The sequence below is a fragment of the Salvia splendens genome, chromosome 20 (genome assembly GCF_004379255.2).
Source record: "Salvia splendens isolate huo1 chromosome 20, SspV2, whole genome shotgun sequence".
Lineage (NCBI taxonomy): Eukaryota > Viridiplantae > Streptophyta > Magnoliopsida > Lamiales > Lamiaceae > Salvia > Salvia splendens.
Window position 1 is genome coordinate 14085267 of NC_056051.1, and position 22192 is coordinate 14107458.

Here is a 22192-nt window from a genome sequence, read left to right on the forward strand (position 1 = left end):
AAGGAGAGCAAATTGGGTGAGTCTCCTTGTGCATGTTTGCCTCCAGTGTGCATGTCGTCATGGTGGCATTAGGGTTCGCCCATTCTGATTTCCTCGCTTCCTGGATATCAGTTCGATTTGACACTGGGATGGTAGCTCCTCCTGTTCACCGATGGACTATTTCTTCCTTGAAGATAGGTTGGTCACTCCTTTCTCCAACGTGGCTGGATGTATGCACCGTTTTGGGTTCATCTCCATCAGGTCTGCTGTCTTCCACCTGATTACCTCTTGACGCAGGCTTAGCTCTTGAATCAGTTTGCCCTCCTTGTTCATGCAGATTTGGTTTGATTGGCTTGTGATACGTCTGATCGAACAAGTCTTTGAAGGTAACGGACGATCCAGGTAAGGGCAGTAGTTGCCTCGTAGGCGCGGAGTTCTCCTTCAGCTTTCTTCTTAACTGGCCAGCTTGGTCAGGTGGTTTTTCGACTCTTCCTGATTGCGCGGAGTTCTCTTATGTCTTTGCTGGTCGTGTTGGTTTCCAGAAATCCGTCATTGTTTCTTCAATGTCCTGATCATCCATTTCCCCAATTATTGTCGCTTCGAGCCAGTCAACTGCTTCCTTTTAAGCTTTTCATTATTAGTGGAATCAGATGGTGGTTTAATGAGGAGTTCCTTTTTCAAACACTGTTGCTCCAGAGGTCTAACAGTATCTATTGATTGTATGTTCTCGCTGTCATGTGGCTTCCTTGCAGCTTCATTAATGTCGACTGTAAGTCGCTCTCCATTAAACTCCAAATTCATCGTCCCATGGCAGACATCAATGACTGTGTTAGCGGTGGATAGGAAGGGTCTTCCCAAGAGGATTCCAATGGCCTCCCCTACTTCTGGCTCTGTCATTTTTATGACAAAGAAGTCGAATTTGTTCACTTTGACGATTTCATTCTCCTGAATTCCCTCGGGGTAAATGCAAGATCCATTTCCCAGCTGTATCACCATATCGGTTCGACTAGTTTTTCTTCACCCAGCTTTTCATACATAGATATGGCATAACATTGATGGAAGCCCCTAGGGTCGCACATTGCTTGCTCCATTAGGACTTCTCTGATGGAGATTGGAAGCGTAAATACACATGGGTCAGTCTTCTTTGGTGGAAGATCACTAGGTTGGATCACACCGGTCACTTTTTCTGCTTCGACCATTCTTCCCTTTTCAGTGTCCTTCTCACGGGTGTAAGACTCTTCTTCTTTTGTGACTTGATCAAGGGGTGCTAGACTCAAGGCTTCGTTATGACTGGGTCTGGGTGCTGGGAAACTTGCAACTGAGTTTTTGAATAACCCCTTCCGATCTCAGAGCGATTGCATTGACATTCTCTCTCGCTCAGTCGTTGGCTGCACTGTAGCCGGAATCTTTCCTTCATTGCCTCTCAGTTCGCCTAGTGACAGGGCCGACCTGAGATAACTGCTTGTAAGCATCTCGAGTGCAGCTCCTCTGTTCCTTCTCGGGTTTCTTCTGAACCTTCATTTTGCTGCCTGTTATACCTCTGATTAAATGGCCTCCTCCATGGCCTTGCTGGTAGTAGCCGGAAGGTCCATACTGCTCCGTTTGGTTCTGGAGGAAATGATTTTGCTGGCTCCCTTGGAAGTACGGTGAGTTCCCTTGGGGTTGCTGGTTTCCTCTTTGGTACTGCGGGACATAATTCACCATTTGATTGTTCGATTGCCTTCCCTGATTGCTAAACTGAGGGACTTGGTGCTGGTACCCCCAGTCTCCTTCCTGTTGTCGACTTGACCAGTTAGACTGTCCTCCACCTTGACCAGTTCCCTTGAGGTCCACTTGACCAACCATGCCTGACCTCCCTGCATTCTGTTCCCTCCAATGTGTGGCCTCTCCTGGATTCTAGTAGGCCAGATTGGCTGCCCGTCAGAGGGTTGTATCTGCAGTGTCGAGGGTCGTGGTGGTTGCCATTTGCATTCCAGTGGCCAACGACATTTACTTGGCTTGTGTTCTACCTCAGGAGGGAACGTCGCAATAGTATAGTAGTGATGTCCTTCTGGTGGGGACGGTTTGCGGCACATACTCTGGCGTTTCCTTTGGTGCAGGTGGTGGAGGTGGTTCTGGCTTTCTCTACTGCCGGCCTCCAGCAGTTTCTTTTCCATCTGTTCAAACCGAGCCTCCAGCTTTTCATCATTGCGTGCCTCTGCTGCGTGCGGACTGCCCCTCTTCTATATTGTCCTCGGGATGTCTCCGTACGACCGCTTGGCTTCAATAAGCCGCTCCAGGATGTTTTTGGCTTGGCTGAATGGGGTTTTGAGAAAATCCCCTTGGGCTGCGAGGTTGAGATCATTCTTGCTAGTCCACAGTGAGTCCGCCATAAAAGATCGAGTAGAATCATCCCGCTTCCCCAGCTTGTATTGGGGCATGCTTGAAGCAGCCCTTGAAATCTGTCCCAATATTGGCCGAGGGGTTCATCGTACTCCTGTCTGGCTTCTGTAATCTCTCTTTTCAGGGCACTCGTCTTCGATGCTGGAAAGAAGTGATCTAGGAATATCATGCGGAACTCAGCCCAGGTCCTGATGGATCCTTCTGGCAGCCTTGACAGCCAGACACCCGCATCGCCCTTTAAAACGAAAGGAATAGCTTTGAGCCTGTAATCTTCGGATGTGGATCCAGCCGGCACGGGCTGAATATCACAGTATCGGCAGAACTCCTCTAGGAAGGCGTACGGACACTCCTTCGAAAGACCGTAGAAGTGGGATAAAACGGCTAGCACTCCCGATTTGATCGCGATGGTCCGCATCCCAGGAGTAGCGGCAATGGCATGTGTGGGCTCCTTCTCATCATGAGCGTGCAGAGAGCCAATCCCGGAGTCGTCAGTGACAAGGGCCACCTCTGTTGGTGGTTGTTGTGTGTTCTGTTCAGCGGCTGCCGCGGCTTCTAATGCTGCTCCGTAACGAGTGGTGACCACGCCGCCTTCCCGGACTCTCCAATGAGCGTTAGTCTCTATGTATAGAAAGGGATGATTCCAGTGTCCACCGCGTTGGTACCTTCTCATCAATAGTGTAAAACAAAATGAGAAAACAAGGAAATAAGACTATATACACCTACGCACTACGCACAAACATAAAGTAACACCATGCTTCCCCAGCAACGACGCCATTTTGGAAAGCCTCGAGAGGGGCGTGAATTCAGACTAAGTTATATTGAAAATAACTGAACCGATTGGATCAGTTAGCAAATGTCGTTGCCACTTAATTGATTCAAACTCGTTCTCACTCGATTCCTACCGAAGTAATTTATAACTCCCAATTTTTCACTACTTTAACAGTAAAGCGGCAAGTTCGGGTCGGTCCCACAGAGAAGTTGGTGTGTCGAGAGTGTGTGTAGTGAACATGGGGTTGGCTGCTGCCACACTTTAACTTGGGAGTTTTTAACTACTGTTTTTACTCTATGCAGAATTAAACTTGCTAACTTTATCAAGGTAAGTGAACTACTGGGTCAAGTGAATTGCAGGTGAAAACATAACAGTAAATGCGAGGATAAAACGTAATGATACGATCATCGGAGCCGTGCATCATACATTTCAGCCGCAGCGGGATTCCAAGGGTACTCGACCTATTGAAATAACGTTTAAACGATCTTCAAAGGCCACACTGTGTTCATCTTCGAAAGAGGGTCGCGTGAGTATATTGCACGCCTCGATCGGAGTGCGGTGGAGAGAGTTATGGCTGATTTACAAAAGCCGCGCAGAAGAGATAGCGAGTCCAGAGAAACACCCGACCGGGTGATTTTGATGCTGAGCACAATTGGAGTCCAGGAGGTTCACCCGGCCGGGTGAATTAACTTCGCGAAAACACCCGACCGGGTGATTTTACTATTTTAGACGATTTTCACTTATTTTGGGCCCTTTCTTTGGTTTCCTCCTACCCTAGCTATAAATACCATTTGTGAGACATTTATTTGCAGACTTTGATGAATGTTATTATGAAGACTCCTTTGAGAGCATCTCCCATGTGAGATTTCTATCCAAATTCCTACATTGTAGGTTGCTTGGTTTATGTTCATTAGACTAGATCAATTATAGGTATGCATTTACGGTGTAGTCATGAATGTGGAGCCAATGGAGTATTTGCTTTTGGTGAAAGTAGCCTAGGTTGCCCACATCTTCTTGTGAGGTCATAGGTCCCTAAAGAGGATTCCTCCTTCATTACACTTTCTTCTCATCCCTTTTCTCTCCATCCAAATCCATTTTAAGTCTAGTTTTTGAGGCTAGGTTCTTTATCTTTATCTTTAAAAACTAAAAATTGAAATCAAACACTATTTTAGGTATTTCTTGGGCACATGGAAGGATTCCCTCCCAAGAAACCTTATCATTTGGTATCTAGAGCCTAGGTGCCTACTAAGTGTTTGATTTTAAACCTCTATGAAATTTCCTTTTCCTTGTTTTTCCTTATTTCTTTTGTTTTAGCCTTTGCTTGTTTATTGGTCAATTGTTGTAGGATTGAGCTGATTTTTGGTGTGCATGAACCTTGATATATGAACTATTTTCCTGAAAAATCTCAGCCAAAAATTCCATCATTTGATCGGTCAAATTAATGTGTGAAGTTGCTGCCCTGTTTTGTGCCCTAGTTTGACAGATTTGGGGAAACGTAAAATCGAGGGCCTGCTATATTGGAGATATTTTCCCCTCATTCTAAACCCTTTAATCTTGTTATCTACCAAGTTTCATCAATTTTGGGGCTGGGTAGCCATATCAAAAAAATTCCTAAAGATCAGCCAAGAGTTACATAAATTTTCAGCTCAACTAAGTTTGTTTGTTAGCTTCCTTAGGCCTTGAACCTTACTTTCACATGCTTGATTGGTTTTACTTATTTGTTATATTGCCTATGTGTATACCTTGATTGATTTGTCTTAGTACTTGCATTTAGGAATTTGGATACTGAGAGTGAGTGAACCTAGCCCTCACTATATTCTAAGCCTTGTTCCGAGTGACATTGGTGAGTGTATTGGGGTGGGATTACCAATTGGGATGTGAGTTCTTACTAAAATCTCCCTTTCTTTGTGTGTGTGGTGTGGATTTTACTAATCCCTAGGACTAGATCCTAGTTTATTTTTATTTCTTATTGTAAGTACCATTTTGAATGCCACCCCGTACTAGATCCACCACGATAGGGATTTGCAACCGGAGAGAGTTGAACCGGGTGCGAGCACGAGTCATAATTTGGCGGGGGATGAGTTGAAAGCTTGATGACAAAAATTATGACGGATTTGAGGGATCTAAAAGTAGGCCAAACAACAATGCATGTCACTCAAGATGCTATTTTCGGGGATTTGAAGGAACTCAAGGAGAACCAAGTATCCATCCTGAAAAGCAGCTTTTCTCTCCACGACGAGGCTCAAACGTTTTGTAATGCCTTGCTCTATCCAAAGGATCAACACCCCTAGGAGCACTCCCACCATCACGATGCCTCTGAGGGAGTAATGGAGAGGAAGAAGCCCTATTGGTTGGTAACATATCATGAGGGTCGTGGGAGGCCTCTGAGAATATGATTTCTGACAAATTGCGAGTTTCTCAATTGTTGCTAACTCTGCTTGTACTGTCTTAATGCATAGAATGGCTCCATTGACAGAGCAACAGCAGGCCGCAATTGTTGCACTTTCCCTGCTGTTGGCTGAACGACCTTCCTCCAAATTTGGTAGGGCTTTCGTCATAGATTGTATTGTAGTTGTCTAAAGTCACTATTAGATTCAATTGATGGAATTGTCTGTTTATTTTTTTATTGGGGGATCACAAGGCACAAGATAAAGTAGCTGGACTGGAAAATGGTCTAACTATTAAACAAAGCACAACACTGCAGAAGATTCAGGTGTCATTGATGCAGTTTTGGTCAATACGAATGAGGTAATTCACACAGTCCTTGTTGTTTTTACTAAAATTTTAGAGTTCTATCTGATTGCATGATCTACATGATACAAAAATTTGTAACTCGTGCCTTAAAATGTTCAAAATATTACGGGTAAACCTAACAACCATATTAAAATTTTCAGATTTAATTCTTTTTTGTCTCTGACATTTTGTGTGTTTAGAGGTATCACAAGATTAATGGAAAAGAAAATGAGAAATTTTTTGTGGGATGGTTCCAGCACCTTCTCCATTTTTCCAGTTGGACCTAAAGAATTTGGGGACTTATGTTGGAATTTTATTTTATAATTAGATTATTATGAACATTAAGGATGGCTTGTACATTTGTATCATTTTTTGTCATTGAAGATTATATATGAATTACTTTAGTTTTTGGTTCAATTTTCTTTCTTGCAGTTCTACAAATGGTTTGCTGATCTGGAAGCAGCTATGAAATCAGAGGTTACCTTAGTTTTCTACTGTTTTTGTGAATCCCTTGGTTGAAAGTTCTTTTTGTTGCAATTAATGTGCTCATTTCTTTCTTTAGACAGAAGAGAAATATCAACATTATGTGAGGACTCTAACAGAGCGAATACAGACATGTGACACCATACTCAATCAGGCAATATGCTATTTTCTTATTGTCGTAGTGTGTTTAAGTTCTATCTTAATGTTTAAACTCAGTTATCAACTAATGATTGCTTGGATGACTTGATACAGGTGGATGAAACACTTGAATTATTTAATGAACTACAACTGCAGCATCAAGCTGTTGCAACAAAGACAAAAACTCTACATGATGCATGTGACCGGCTGGTACTTTTCTAATTATTGTTTATCTCAGATCTAGTGAAACAGTGTCTTTGGGTAGTTAAGATTTGGAGGTATAACATTTTAAGGTTTATGGAATTCCATCCATCAATTTTATCCAGCAGGCTCTATGCTAGTTCTAGCTACCTGATCCATGTAAAATAATTGATTAAAAGGGTGATAAATCAAATAAAGAAATGGGCTTGGTGACTAGTTAAAACTTGGAAGTATAATTATAAATTGTAATGTTTATTTGTCACTCATGTTGCAGGTAGTAGAGAAGCAAAGGCTGATCGAGTTTGCTGAATCACTTCGTGCTAAACTCAACTACTTCGATGAGCTGGAAAATGTATGGTTTGAATTTAATTAGGATCGATTTATGATCTTTGACATGCATGTTCAGCTATTCTAAACTCCTATTTATTTTCCTGGAAAAATGAACATGTTCAATAAGCATGATCTGTTATTACTGTTACAGTCCTTGACATTATCCTTATTCTTGCACTCCAGATAGGAAAATCCTGCAGTTTGTGCTTACTATCATAGTAAATTATGGATTTCATTCTAGTTTACTATTATTCACTGACTCACTCTGTCTTGAAATGAATTGGCAGTCTTATTAGGACTACGAAGAATCCTTAGTGCTGGTGTAGGGCAGTGTTAGTTTAGAGTTTATTTGTTTGTGTAAAATCTAGAACAATGTTGCAGATGTAGCTAGAATCCTTAATGTTACTACTTCTTTGGGGATGACTTGTCCCTAATGAAAAAATTTCTAAAATTGAGATTGTATGGAAGTAAGGAAAGAGCTGCAGAACTGACGAATATTCTCTTAGCTTATAATTTTGTACTCCCTCCGTCCGCGAATAGGAGTCCCGTTTTTCCATTTTAGTCCGTCCGCGAATAGGAGTCCCGGTTCACTTTTACCATAAATGGTAATAGAGTTTCACCTTCCACTAACTCATTTCACTCACATTTCATTTAAAACTAATATATGCAAGTGGGACCCCTATTCCACTAACTTTTTTTCACCAACTTTTCTTAACATTTCTTAAAACCCGTGCCGTCCATAAATGGGACTCCTAATGGCGGACGGAGGGAGTATCTATTGTTTCACTCACCTATAGTTCACTTAGAAACTTGTGATTGGAATTTTAATCAGTTACTCCCGCCATCCCACTCTAATTGGAGCATTTCTAATTCGGCACAGGATTTTATGTAGGATTGTTTTGTGAGTTAAGTGGACGGATAATAAATTAGGAGAGAGAAAAAGTAGAGAGATTGATGTTTCTATATTAAGAAATGTGTCACTTAGAGTGAGATAGAGGGAGTGTAATTCTATATAATAAAACATTAAATCAATTTAACTTTCCTAATTCTGCCATTAACCATAGTATTACCAAATCTTGAAGCATGCACGAATCATGAGATCTTATGGTTCTCTGTCCTGCATCAGTGAAGTCTTCATCTCACATTATATTTAATAGGTACTCCCTCCGTCCCAACTAAGTTGAGTCGTATTCCTTTTGGGATGTCCCAACTATGTTGAGTCTTTCCTTATTTGACAAAAATAAAACATTCAATCATTCTTACTTTATTCCATCAAGTATTTACTCTCTTTATCTTTTCTACTTTATTCATCTCTCCTACTTTTCAACACAATTTCTTATTCATCTCTCCTTAGGTGGGACGGAGGGAGTATTACTTGTTTAAGTTTCCATGTGTATAATCAGAAACTGGTCTTTCTGTTGAGCGGACTAACATCCCATTTGATATTTAGTGTTTTGATCATTCATCACTCTCAACCCAACTTTATGAATTACTCCCTCCGTCGTTCGGCACGGTTTTAATGTAAAATTAGTAAAGTAAGAGAGAGGTAGAGAGAAAAAGTAATTAAAGTATTGTTAGTGTAGAATGGGTCCCACCTCAATAGAGGGAAAAAGTTTCAAAATTGGAAAGTGCATATTCTTGTGGGACGGACTAAAAAGGAAATAGTGCATATTCTTGTGGGACGGATGGAGTATTTGTGAACCTACCAGACCCAGTTTTTGTCTGTAAGACTGTCTACAACATATTTACTCTGCGGGTTCTACAGAAAATAAAAAATTCCTGCTCTCCTCCAGTATAGGCCACAAATATGAATTGTCTGTTTATTTACCATCATTTCAATGGTTATTTTATTTTTCCTGAGTCTTTCATGTTAATGTAGTTTGACATATGTTTGGCCTTAGTTTACAGTGATGTTTCATTACGAGTGGGTGAGAGATTGATATAAGCCAAGTACGGAGTTTGTGATCTTAAACTTCAGGTTGAAATCATTTGTGAGATTGATCCATATAGGCATATACTAATGGACCACCATCCTTGTTTAGATAAATAAATATGGGGTTACCTTGCCATGAACAGTTTCCTGTGGGTAATCCATTATGAGCCAAAACCTTCATCCCTTCCTTGATGAATTTTTTTTAGAAGTTCCCGTTACACCTGAAAGTGGAGCTATACACCCAATCGTTATGAGTAGCTAAAATACATTTGATCATATCCTTCCTAGTTTGCCTTTGCTTTAGTCATCACATTGAGTATTTTTTACCTTAGCCATGTCTGCTTACATAAGTCTGCAAACATGGAACATGAGAGACTTATTTTTCCGGATTGGCAATGCCACCTCTACGCAGGTTGCAACCAGTTTCTATGCACCAAGCATGAATGTAGCACATGAGAATTTCCTCCCTTTGCTCAAAAGACTTGACGACTGCATATCGTAAGTGATTATTAATTCAGCAAACTTATTTATTGCTGTTGGTACTATATTATATATCACACAGGTCAGATTTGCCAATTGAGTTAAATATCACTCTATGCATAATGTGGTCATATGACATATGAATACTGAAATATGAAGATTCTGAAAAAATAGGACTGAACTAAATAATGCTGGAGTTCAACAGAGCTGCTACTATGTTGAATTTTATTATTGGTACCCCATTTTTTTATTCAATTATAAAATACTTTGTTGATGTGTAGGTATGTTGAAAACAACCCACAGTATGCCGAGTGCAATGTTTACTTAGTCAAGTTTCGACAACTCCAGGTATGTTTAACATCTAGTGCAGCACAAGGGAAACTGTTATATGGGATAGCTAGTTCTGTCCTTCACTACGCTTTATGTGGACTTCTAGCCTCTAATATATGCAACTGTTTTCTGAACTTTACAGTCTCGTGCTCTAGGGATGATTCGTTCTCACGTACTCTCTATTCTAAAAAACACTTCTGCTCAGGTAAACTTTCAGCGCATTGCTTTGGTTTTGGTGTTTCTAGGTCTGTAACGTGGACAATGGATGTATCCATTACAATTTTATTGTTCACTGTAGGTCCAGGCTGCAATCAAAAGCAGCTCTGGTGACAAAGCATCTGTCTCTGAGGGTGTGGAGGCGTCTATAATATATGTTCGGTTCAAAGCGGCAGCAAATGAGGTTAGGAATGTAGACTGTCATGCCTTTTTTTCATTTGGACACTTTTCTGTACTTGTATTAATTGCAAAAAATGTTAGGATGGTATTAATTTCAAAGGCTAAAAGAAGTGAAAATTTCAGCTTAAGCCAGTATTGGAGGAAATTGAAAGTAGAAAACCAAGAAAGGAATATGTCCAGATGCTCATGGAATGCCACAAGATTTATTGTGAACAAAGGCTCTTACTGGTGAGTGGAATCAGATCCTTGTTCCTGGCCATCAATCCACTCTAGTTAATTATTTTTCTATATCACTCTTCTTCCTCTTTATTATACAAGATTTTTATTGTTTCCATTTTTTTGGTGGCTCCAGGTTCGGGGCATTGTTCAGCAACGAATCTCTGAATTTGCAAAAAAAGAAGCTTTGCCATCATTGACTAGATCTGGTTGTGCATACCTCATGCAGGTTGGCTTCATAACTTAGTTATAAACTTGTACTGGTTTGTTTTGTTTCAGAGAACTTGTGGAAGTTGGGCGGTAATTAGAAATCTTTGTTGAAGTTGGATGGTAGTTTCAATATGTGGGATTGAACATAAAACTTCCTTGTTTTCTTGTATTTAATTTTTAGTTATGACATTTGGGGCTTGATAATGATATTTGACCTCACTTACTAGTCGATCTGCCATGACTCAAGGTTTTACAGTTTCAGGCCATATAGGAACATGTTTTCTGCTGTGCACTGTTTTATTGAAGCTTGATATAGGATGACAATACCTAAAAATAAGAACAGAGTAATTTGGTTTTATTGGGAACCTTTTCAAAGTTCAAACTGGGTTCACAACTTTATCTGTGACTATAATAAAGAACACAAGGAAATGTTGCATAAAAAAGCTGGTTATCTGTGGTTGAGTTTGCATGTGGCATTTATGGTCAAAGAAACATGTTGTCCTACTGAAATTTATTAGGATTCATTGCTGCTGATTAATCACATTCTCAGCAAATCAAAGCTGAAGATGGCGACCAAATGACTTCTTTTGAAAATATAGATTTTATTTCAAAACAGTCACATTTCTGAGTTTTTTCATTCTTTGAAAATAAAAAATGCAAAATATCATTGATTGGTTTGTGCTTGTACAGTGGAATATGTTGCTTGTTCTATATGTGATGATTGTTCCTTGGAATAGTTTTCATCATAACGCATTATGTCAGATATTTCATATTATGGCTCAATGATTATGAAGAGAAATGGAACTGCAGGTATGTCAACTTGAGCATCAGCTTTTTGATCATTTCTTCCCTTCATCATCGGAGGATGTTTCAAGTTTGGCTCCTCTAATAGATCCACTGTAAGTCCTTGAACCTTAATGTATTTCAATTAGTCATATATTTTATTCATTCGCGAGTTAAACAGAAAACAAGTTTTCATATATCTGTACTGTAAAATATCCACATCTACTGTACATAATTCTCACCATCTTCCATGTGGATAAACATAATCCTTATCTGATAATAACTTCTGATCTTTGCTGGCCATAGATGCACCAATCACAGTAGCATGTCATTACACTTGTCTCTTTTCTAATATTTATTTGACAGGTGTACTTACTTATATGATACTTTACGTCCAAAACTCATTCATGAAGCAAACCTTGATATTCTTTGCGAACTTGTGGACATACTCAAAGTTGAAGTCTTAGCTGAACAAGTAAGTAGACGAGGTAAATCGCTAGCAGGATTACGACCAACACTGGAGAGGATTTTGGCAGATGTTCATGAGCGTTTGACTTTTCGTGCTAGAACCCACATCCATGATGAGGTAACTACTGCATCCTAAGAATTAATCGGACTGGATGATCCATATCTTATTATCATGTTCTACACATTTACTTTCATTTTCTAATATTTTTGGATATACATTCTTTTATATTCTGTTCACAATTCTGTTATTGTATGGAGAAAAACGAGGGTATAGTGAATCAAGTTTAAAGGGGACACAAACAACTTATGTCTCTTTCTTAAGAAATTCAAAGAGAACATAACTTTTTTTGTTTGAAGTATAATAAGTGGTTAATATCTCTGTATATCCTAGTTGAGACATTTAGTTTCTGACGAGCTTTGATTCATTAAATTATTGGGATAGTTTTCCTTATGTATGTACTATGTAAGCAAAAGCATCCTACAGTGGAATTTCATGCTGGTGAGCTAAGTCACTTTGCAGCACTCATTGAGAACAAATAAAGCTTGCTTAAGATTTTCAGTTTTGAGATTTGACCCATTTGGTTGAACTGTTGAAGGTCTTAAATAGAAAGTTTTTGTTGCTAATTTGAGTACTTTAGTACTGGGATGCAAGAACAGGAAGAAGTGGAGTGGGTAAAATGTTAAAAGTAGCTATGTCAGAATATAGGACGTAAATTAAATTTTAAAGTGAAAATGACCATCCTTTTCTAGATGAAAGAAAGATTGACCGATACAAGTAGAAATAACCTTAACATTTAAGATATTCTGCTACAGTAATTACCACTTCGATCAAAGTAACATGTATGTTTGCCATTTAGATTGCAAACTACCTTCCTACGGATGAAGACCTGGATTATCCTGCTAAGTTGGAGCAATCAGCCGAGACAAAGTCAGAAACATCATCTGTAAGTATTTAATTACTTGTTATTATTTATTCTCATTCCTTTTGTTGACTTCACTAGCTTCTACTCAACCTTTCTCATGGTTCGGTTACCGTGTGTTCTATTATTTTGAGAATGCGAACCTTTATTTGACTCTTGGTCTCTAATTTGCTCGGTTAGTGTGTTTAGCATTTCAAACATGGATGCCAACCATTCCTTTTCCTTTTTTCTAGCTCATTTAGCTTGCTTTTCTTATATACCATGCATCTGTCAAAGAATCAGAGATTAGTAATATGTTCCTCTTGTCTGCAGAGTGCTCAAAGCTCAGATGTTTCAAGAACTTGGTACCCTCCGCTTGAGAAAACTATATCTTGTCTGTCCAAACTATACAGATGCTTAGAACCAGCAGTTTTTACTGGTTTGGCACAGGTATTAGTTCTTGCCTATCTTCCAGACAGTTAGAGATAAAATTTTCTGGCTACTCACTTCTTTCACTTTTATTTATCTGTTCACTTCTTTCACTTTTTATTTATCTGTTTATTTATACCAGGAAGCTGTAGAAGTCTGTGCATCATCCATTCAGGTGCGTGGTTCAAGGAGAAGACCTCACTTTAAGATTTTCTACAAGAAGCATCTCATGCACGACTAAATTGAGATTTATCTATGAAAAATTACTTGGTGTGGAACTTTTAGGCACTTCTACTCATCATTAATAGATGAGTTTAACTTAAGTTTCTATATCTGATCTGGCAGAAAGCTAGCAAACAAATTGCAAAAAGGTCATCTACAATGGATGGGCAATTATTCCTCATAAAGTATCTTCTTATACTTAGAGAGCAGGTAGTAATTTATGTTTGATTGTGACTAGAATGGTGATTGTAGTTTAATTCATTATTATCTTATACTCGTATTCTGTTTGCAGATTGCCCCATTTGATATTGAATTCTCAGTCACACACAAGGAGCTTGACTTCTCTCATTTGCTGGTACTGATTCCTACTGATGCTGGTTGTTTTATAACATATAGAAACAGATGGTATAAGCTGATCTGCATTGGAGATTGTTTTGTTTTCTCTGTTTTATCTATATGTGACTCTTTTAACATGGATAAAGCCTGTGTTTTTGCACATTGACCATTTATGATTTCTCTGTTGATTATACTTATTCTGCAGGCACATTAGTCTTGCATTAATACTTCTCTAACACTTGTAATTTAGTTCTTCTCTGAAAATACATCTATGTAGTTTCATGATAAGTTCAAATCATGAGTTTTTATCACCTGTGTTCTAATTTGTCAACCCGGGTACATGTATTGAGAAATCACATCTGTATGGAAAAAAAGACTAGTGGCTGCTGTGGTCTGCTGAACTTGGATCTGCTTAAAAAGATCAATAATAACTCTTTCAAATGTTAAAAGAATTTGTTTAAGTTAGTCTTAAAACTTTGATAAAATTGGAAAGATTGTTAGAGTGTTTTATCATAAAAGTCTTTCCGAATAGGCAATTCAGAAATTGTCTGAAATCAGGAGATATGCACTACCTTAATTTGAACTTTGAAGGATGTTGGCATCTGCCATGGTACATGATAGAAGGAATCTCAATGTTCACATTATTCAGTGATTAGTATGCGACTGCAAAGATTGGTTTATATTTTACTTTGCGGTGGAATGGTCACCTTCTTCAATTCATTTTCTAGGAGCATTTGAGACGGATTCTTAGGGGTCAGGCCTCGCTATTTGACTGGTCAAGGTCGACGTCCCTGGCCAGAACTCTCTCTCCCCGAGTTTTGGAAAGTCAAATAGATGCCAAGAAGGTAAACTAAAATTTGTTAAAATTTGTACTCTCATTCACCACCGCTCTTTAGTTGATATAGATGATTTCTCATATGTTCCATCTGTCTAGATTTGGTAAATAAAAATTCTGACACCATGTATTTCATTTTAATTTCTGCTAAATTATACTCCCTCCGTCCCATGCTACTCGCACTTTTCATTTTAGGCCGTAAATTTGGGATTGATTTTTTTGTGTAATTAAAAAAGAATTTTAGGTGTAATGAGACATCACTTAATAAAAGAGCTCTTAACTTAAACTAACATATTAATTAAATGCAATAATTCTAACTTAAATTATAAATAGTGTAAGGACTTTGTGACGAGCCGAAAAGCAAACGTGCAAGTAGCACGGGACGGAGGGAAGTACCGATTAGTAGTATGAATTGTTCATTATACATTAGAAACAGAAATCAGGCAGTTTGTGCGAAAAAGTTTTTCACCATTTAAATAGAGTTTTATTTTGCTTCACATACAGGAATTGGAGAAAAACCTCAAAGCTACTTGTGAGGAGTTTATTATGTCGGTGACCAAGCTGGTTGTGGACCCTATGTTGTCTTTTGTCACCAAGGTTTTTGCATATTGAATCTTTTTGTTTCTAATACTATTAATCAGTAAACTTAGTCATATTTTGTTTTGAGCTTACATGAACAGTTAAATGGCTGATTTCTGAAAATATAGTGATGGTAACTTAGAGCTGTGCTGATTCTGAAATCTTTTCATTGGAGAGTGAGAAGAGAGAGAGAGAAATACTAGATAATATGGTATGGCAGGGATTCAATTCTCTGCATGTTTTGGAAAAGAACTTGCTTTAGGCATAATAATCTCTTACATAGTTGGATTTTCCCATTTTTGGCCCATTCTGTATACAATACAATTCCACTGTACAAAATTCTGACATAGTCCTAACACTGTATCATTTATCCCTGAAGGTCACTGCAGTCAAAGTTGCACTATCCTCGGGCAGTCACAAACCGGAGTCTGCCATTAGTAAGCCACTCAAGATCAGGCTTTTGCAACTCCAGAGAAAATATCCGAACTAGTTCAGAAGGTATATATGCAACTTCACTGCTTTGAAAGCAACGACGTGTTTAATTTTGTTAAAGGTCTATAACACAATGTGCTCTGTTGGGTACATACATACTGGATTCTCTTAAAAACAGGTTGGATCTTCTATTAAACAAGAGCTGCCAGGAGTTGCGGGTGTAAAATGAAGCTTTATCTCCAGAACCCCACCACACGCTCTATACTTTTCAAACCAATCAGGTAGAGATACTCTTCCTCACATTTCAAGAGTGTGTACGAGTCATCCTCATTTTCAAGCTTTATGAAAGTTGTTGTTGCCTCCAATTTACAGGACCAATATTGTCGAAGCGCATACTCAAGTGCTAAATTTGCTCAAGGCTGAGTATTCTCCTGAAGACATGCAAAATGTTAATATGGTTTCAATACATGACTTGCAGGCTCAACTCGACGATCTTATGTAACGCAGAATGTACTCGAGTTATCGATTTTTTGAAACCTGGAATTTATACATTTTTAGAAATATTCAACTGCAATATTACATTATAGTTATGTTATTAATTCGGAGAAGTATCGAGTAAGTCCATTCCTGTGCATGGAGATTTTGTAACATTCTGTCACATTTATAGTTGTGTTATAGTAATGTCATGATTCTTTTTGGGGATTATAAATTTTTGATATCATATAGTTGACTTATCCAACCTGAGTGTGATTAGTATTTTGACCCAACCTTTAAATTTTTTACGAATATTGTTTCATTTTGTTCCAAGTTTATTTCAATCATTGAAGTTTGCGGGAAATGGAATTATGAGACATCATAGAAATGTAATGACATTTTGAGTAGTTAAATTTTCATTACAAGACGAGTTGGATAGTAAAAATAAAGATAAAATGAAAATACAATTTTTTCTCCTTTCTCTTTCTTTGAATTGGCAAGGTCGATAGCACTAGACATGTTCTTGAGTCAGCAACACCTCAATAGCAGAATAAGGAAATCGAAAGTGCTAAAAGCAAAAGATTCGTAAATAAAGAAATATTTAGATGTGGATTATGGTATTGATGGCAACCATATCATTAGCCATGGAAGCTAAACTAGAATAATGAAAATTTACTGAAAAGCAAAATATGGTCTCATGTCTTTAACACAGAGCCCAAGCCTCCACCCATGAAAATATGCACATCACATTGCCTATAAAAAAGAAATAGGCTTACTACTTACTTACTAATCAAAACCAAATCAACCAATCTCAGTGCTTGCATTTTGTGCAGTAGTGAAGATGTACATCCATCTTAGCTCCACAGTTGTAACAAAAAGTCATTCCACACCTATCGACAAAAAACATAACATCACCAATCTACCATAGCACCTACATAACAATTATATGGAGTATTTGTTACTACTGATTTCAAGACTTGTATAAACCCGCACTACAACATAGCAATCTTGAGAATCTATCAATTATACCATACTTAACACGCATGCGCGACTTCCTAAGCTGAAATAAATAAAAAAAAAAAAGTATTCGGGCACGTTTTGACATTGACTATCCACCATTCAGCAGCGGAGACCTAATTCCATAATTATATAATAATAATAATAATAATAGTATTGGAAAATGAGATTACATTTCACATAACTTTTTCAAACAATTTCTTAAATCGGAGTAAAAAAAAAGGGAAACAAACCTGCATCGCATGTATAAGCAACCTTCAGACTTGGAGACATAAATTCGGCAGCTAGGGCACCGAATCCACTTACTATCCTTTGCAAGTTTCATAAGCTTCAAATCCTCATTGCTTCTCTCATCCTTCTTCAGCCTCTGAAACTCACCGCATTCAATTCCGTCGTGCCACGCCGCCTTGCACGGCGCACAGAATAACCGCCGGCACTCAGGGCACTCCGATTGCACTACATTCTCACTCCCATCGTTAATTAGCAGAGCCGAGCACTCCTTGTACGGACAATAAAACCTCTCCGCCCCCAAAATCAGGGCCTCGCACAGCGCGTCTCCCCACCGATCGAAGACCTCCCGCGGCAGAATCGTGCGGCAGTGCTGCGGCTCCAGGAATCCCGCGCACCCGGGGACGGGGCAGCCGATCGACGTGATGCTCTCCTGCAGGCGCGCCGCGACGTAATTGGAGACGCATTGCGTGCAGTAGGAGTGGTCGCAGCCGAGGATGCGGAACGAGTCGCTGATCGGCTTCTCGCAGGCGCAGATTTCGCAGGAGAAGGAGAGGCGGCGGGGGCTTGGAGTTGGACGATTCGCCTCTGTAGAAGCGGCTCTTATTGCGCTTGGTGAAGGAGGAGGCCGGGACTTCGACGACGTCGTCGAGGTCAATTATGATTTTGGAAGTGGGGCGGTAGGTTTCGACGGAGATTGCGTCCGATTTCGTTGCGCCGGACTTGATTAACGACGGCGGCGTCGAGTAAAGGATGGTGAGTTCGTCGTCGTCGACGTCGACGTCTCCGATTTGGAGGATTTCGGTCGCCATTGCGTAATTGATGAAAATTGAAGTAGAAAGCGAGAGAGTGGCTGTTCAAGATTTAACCTTTTTAGTTTCAAATTAGGAAGGAATACTGTGCATAATTGTGAGTATATCGAACGCTACAAGGCATTAATACGGATGTAACGGGTAGAGTATCCACTATAAGACGGACAATAGTGTTGAGAAAAGGGGAAGTATCAATAAGCATTAAAGAAGAATATAGTTCCAAGAATGGAGTTTCAAGAAGCATTGAAGATGTGCATGCATTGTTCCAATAGTAGTGTAGTTCCATGAATATACATTTATTGTAGGATCTCAAAAGTCACCAACATCCCTATAAATATATGGGTGTTGAGTACCATTTTATCATTCAATCAAAATACAATAATCTTCTCCCATTGCTTTCTTCTCTAAATATGTTGTCTATACCATTTAACATGGTATCAGAGCGGGTTTGGACTCAGATAAGGTATCATCATCGTCTTTGATACCTTTCTCGGCCCTTTCCCGTTTTTTTGTTTTTCCTTTTTCCGCTGTATCTATAACCATAAGCCAAAATGTCAAATGACAACTATATAGTAACCGAAACCTCAGATTCATCTATGGCAGATGAATTTGCCAGGCAATTTGCCAACTTTATGCGCAATAGTTTTGCGATGAACCAACCAAATCCACCAGAAACAGCTGCCATGCCATTCAGAATTGACACGCAGCCCCTCCACATTGGTGGGAATAAGTTGAATGGAGAAAATTACGCCCTTTGGTCCGTATTGATGAAGACGGCAATAAGCGGTCGGGGAATGGTATCTCACGTCACCGGAGTGCCTCATTCTCCACCGCGAACCGATCCAGCCTTCATACAATGGGAACAAGCCGATCACTGTGTGATCACTTGGTTAATACAAAACATTGAGCCTCGACTGGTCAGTCGAGTTTCACAACATCCGACGGCAAAGCATATATGGGATGCGTTGGCCGTCACATATGGGAGCGGAAGAGATAAAATCCAGGTATATGATCTTCAGTTCAAAGCAACCACACTGAGGCAAGGAAGCAGTTCATTAGAAGAAATATGGAGCCGGTTGGGAGAGATCTGGATTTCAATCGACCAAAAACAGACGAACCCAATAAAATGTCCAGAGGATATGGAGATTCATAACAAATTCATACAAGATCAGAGAGTATGTCAGTTTCTCTATGCAATTGATAGCAAATATGAAACAACCAAGAGGGAGATACTGAAAATGGACCCACTTCCCTCCGTCGACTATGCGTACAACCTGATTCAGCAGGAGGAGACACGACTCCGAGTGTTACAACAGGCAAACACCGGCGGAGCAGCTGCCATGGATGGAATTGGAACTGGCCTCGCCATCCGAGGGTGGCAGAACCCTACCGGCGGCTCTCGGGGTGGCGGTCGCGGCAGCAACGGTGGTGGTCGCGGCAGCAACAGTGGTGGTCGCGGCAGTGGCAATGATAGAAATCGGCGAAGTGATGAAGAAGACAAGTCAAAATTGGTGTGTTCCTACTGCAAACGGAAAAGACACACAAAAGATTCATGCTTTGAACTAGTTGGATATCCAGATTGGTGGGAAGAGAAGCACGGCAAGCCGCCGCAACCGCAAACACCATGGAACCGTGGCGGGCACGCCGCCGCAGCAGTTGGAGGCGACGGAGGCAACGCCGTGCAGGGGGTCGCGCAAACCGCCGGTGCTGTCCAGCCAGGAGGAAGGACCAGAAATGAAGCTGCTCAGCCGGCGAATACAACCGGGGCAGCAAACTTCGTTGCCAGCGGAAGTGGGAGTGTAATTCACGATTGGAGTGAAGAATTGATGAGGGGAGAGGCGGCGCCCGATTCAGGTAGATTAGGGTTAGGGGGCTCTTTTATTGGAAGCCCCCAAATCTTTGGGAAATTGCAGGTTTTACCCCACCAAAATTCTCAGTCGCAATTAGCCCCCAAATCTCCTGAAAATTCCATAATTTCCCAAACCACTTGCCAAAATCGATTTCAGCCTCTCGAGAAGCTTGGAGTTGTGTGTGCAGTATCTAATGGCCATGAGAAAAATGATAAATGGATTTTTGACTGTGGGGCAACCGATACCATAACATATGATGCCTCAGACCTTACCAACCTTCAGAAACCTCTAAAATCTCATATCCAAACTGCCAATGGGGAATTTACGGTGGTTGAGGGGGCTGGAACCGTTAACATTTCCCCAACTTTGCAGTTATCAAATTGTCTATATATTCCTTCGATGTCTCATAAGTTATTATCCATTAGTCATGTCACAAAGGAATTGAATTGTACGTTACTAATGCAGCCACAATTTTGTCTGTTGCAGGATATCCGAACCGGAGAGATAATTGGGCGTGGCACTGAACGTGATGGGCTTTACTATGTGGATGAGATAGCTCAAAAAGGGACTGCCATGTTAACTCACGGATCAGCTGACAGGAAAGCTTGGCTTTGGCATCGGCGCTTGGGTCATCCATCTATCGGTTACTTAAAATTATTATTTCCTAGTATTATTCCTAAGCATGACATGTACTGTGAAACTTGTCTTTTATCCAAAAGTCATCGGAACTCTTACCCATTAAGTAATACTCGTGTTGAAACCCCATTTGCCTTAGTACACTCTGATGTTTGGGGGCCCGCACCAGTTATTGGGGGGCAAGGTTTTCGATATTTCTTAGTTTTTGTGGATGATTGCACTCGCATGACCTGGATATATTTCATGAAACAAAAATCTGAAGTTTTGTCACACTTTACCCATTTCTATAACCTTATCCAAACTCAGTTTCACAAAACCATTCAGGTCCTTCGGTCAGATAATGGGGGGGAGTTCGTTAATTCTACCATGAAACAACTCTTCCAAAACAAAGGCCTTATACACCAAACCACATGTGCTCATACTCCCGAACAAAACGGTGTGGCTGAAAGGAAAAATCGATCTCTCCTCGAAATGACTCGTTCTATGCTTATAGAGTCAAAAGCCCCGAAACACTTCTGGCCAGAAGCCATTGCCACCTCAGCCTATCTCTTAAACCGATTGCCCACAAGTATTCTCAAACATAAAACTCCTCTACAAGTCTTGTCCACCTTCACAAAAATTCCTCCGCCCTTGACTCTTGAACCTCGCGTCTTCGGATGCTCCGTTTTTGTCCACATTCCTAAACATGAAAGAACTAAACTATCCCCTTGCGCTATCAAATGCGTTTTTGTAGGATATGGGGTAAATCAAAAGGGGTATAGGTGTTTCGATCCAAAGTCCAACCGGATGTTTGTTACAATGAACTGCAACTTTCTTGAAACTGAGTACTTCTTTACCCATCTTAGCGGTCAGGGGGGAGAGTAATGTTAGGGATAACAATGATACGGACCCGCTAAGTTGGATCTCAATGCCACTGCCAACGCCAAGCAATCCTGATGCGGATCTATCAGAGAAAACAGTAAGCAATTCCGCTGAGCAAGTCTCTGATGTGGTAGAGTCCATCGTAGAAAGTGGCATCGCCTCAAATATTTCTCCGTTAAGGTTATCCACTGTAAGTAATCCTGTGGATACAGATAATTGTTTGGCTAACACTGTAAGTGCAGAAGAAAATTCAATTGAGGCCGAAGAAAGGGAAATTGAGGAAGTCGAGGTCGAAGGAGTTGACCCTGACACTGGGAGGTACATACTTCCACCAAGGTCAAACAGAGGAGTTCCACCCAAAAGGTATACGCCAGAGAGGATTGACAAGAAAAAGCGGTACTCTGTTGTGAACCTAGCCAAAGGCCATTTATCAGAGATGGCTCGGGCTTTCGAGAATGCACTATATGAGGAAGAAGAAATACCACAGACATGGGAAGAAGCTATGAAATACAAGCATTGGAGGGAAGCAATGAAGAAAGAGATTGATGCACTGATTCGAAACCACACATGGGAGAAATGTGCTCTACCAGAAGGGAAGCGACCAGTGGGTTGTCGATGGGTCTTCACTATCAAAAGAAGACCTGATGGCTCGATAGAAAGGTACAAGGCACGACTTGTCGCAAAAGGCTATACTCAGACATATGGAGTTGACTATTCTGAGACCTTCTCTCCAGTAGCTAAGATGAACACA

General features: G+C 40.2%; 1 protein-coding gene and 1 pseudogene across 1 annotated transcript; one reads left to right on the top strand and one right to left on the bottom strand.

The window, feature by feature from the left end:
- Positions 1 to 5815: 5815 nt before the first annotated feature.
- LOC121781505 (conserved oligomeric Golgi complex subunit 3-like) lies at positions 5816 to 16092 on the top strand (the record flags this gene model as incomplete). The annotated part of the gene is given in 25 exon segments (XM_042179240.1): positions 5816 to 5878; positions 6296 to 6340; positions 6426 to 6500; positions 6599 to 6694; positions 6960 to 7037; positions 9361 to 9446; positions 9710 to 9776; positions 9901 to 9963; positions 10057 to 10158; positions 10278 to 10382; positions 10507 to 10599; positions 11391 to 11479; positions 11730 to 11949; positions 12689 to 12775; positions 13064 to 13180; positions 13302 to 13334; positions 13505 to 13591; positions 13674 to 13736; positions 14446 to 14562; positions 15057 to 15149; positions 15511 to 15577; positions 15580 to 15629; positions 15742 to 15783; positions 15786 to 15844; positions 15936 to 16092. Coding segments are annotated over 25 exon segments (2127 nt in total), but the record flags the coding sequence as incomplete, so codon positions are not given.
- Positions 16093 to 16689: 597 nt separating this feature from the next.
- Positions 16690 to 18211, bottom strand: LOC121782478 (annotated as a pseudogene).
- Between the last annotated feature and the right edge of the window lie 3981 nt (positions 18212 to 22192).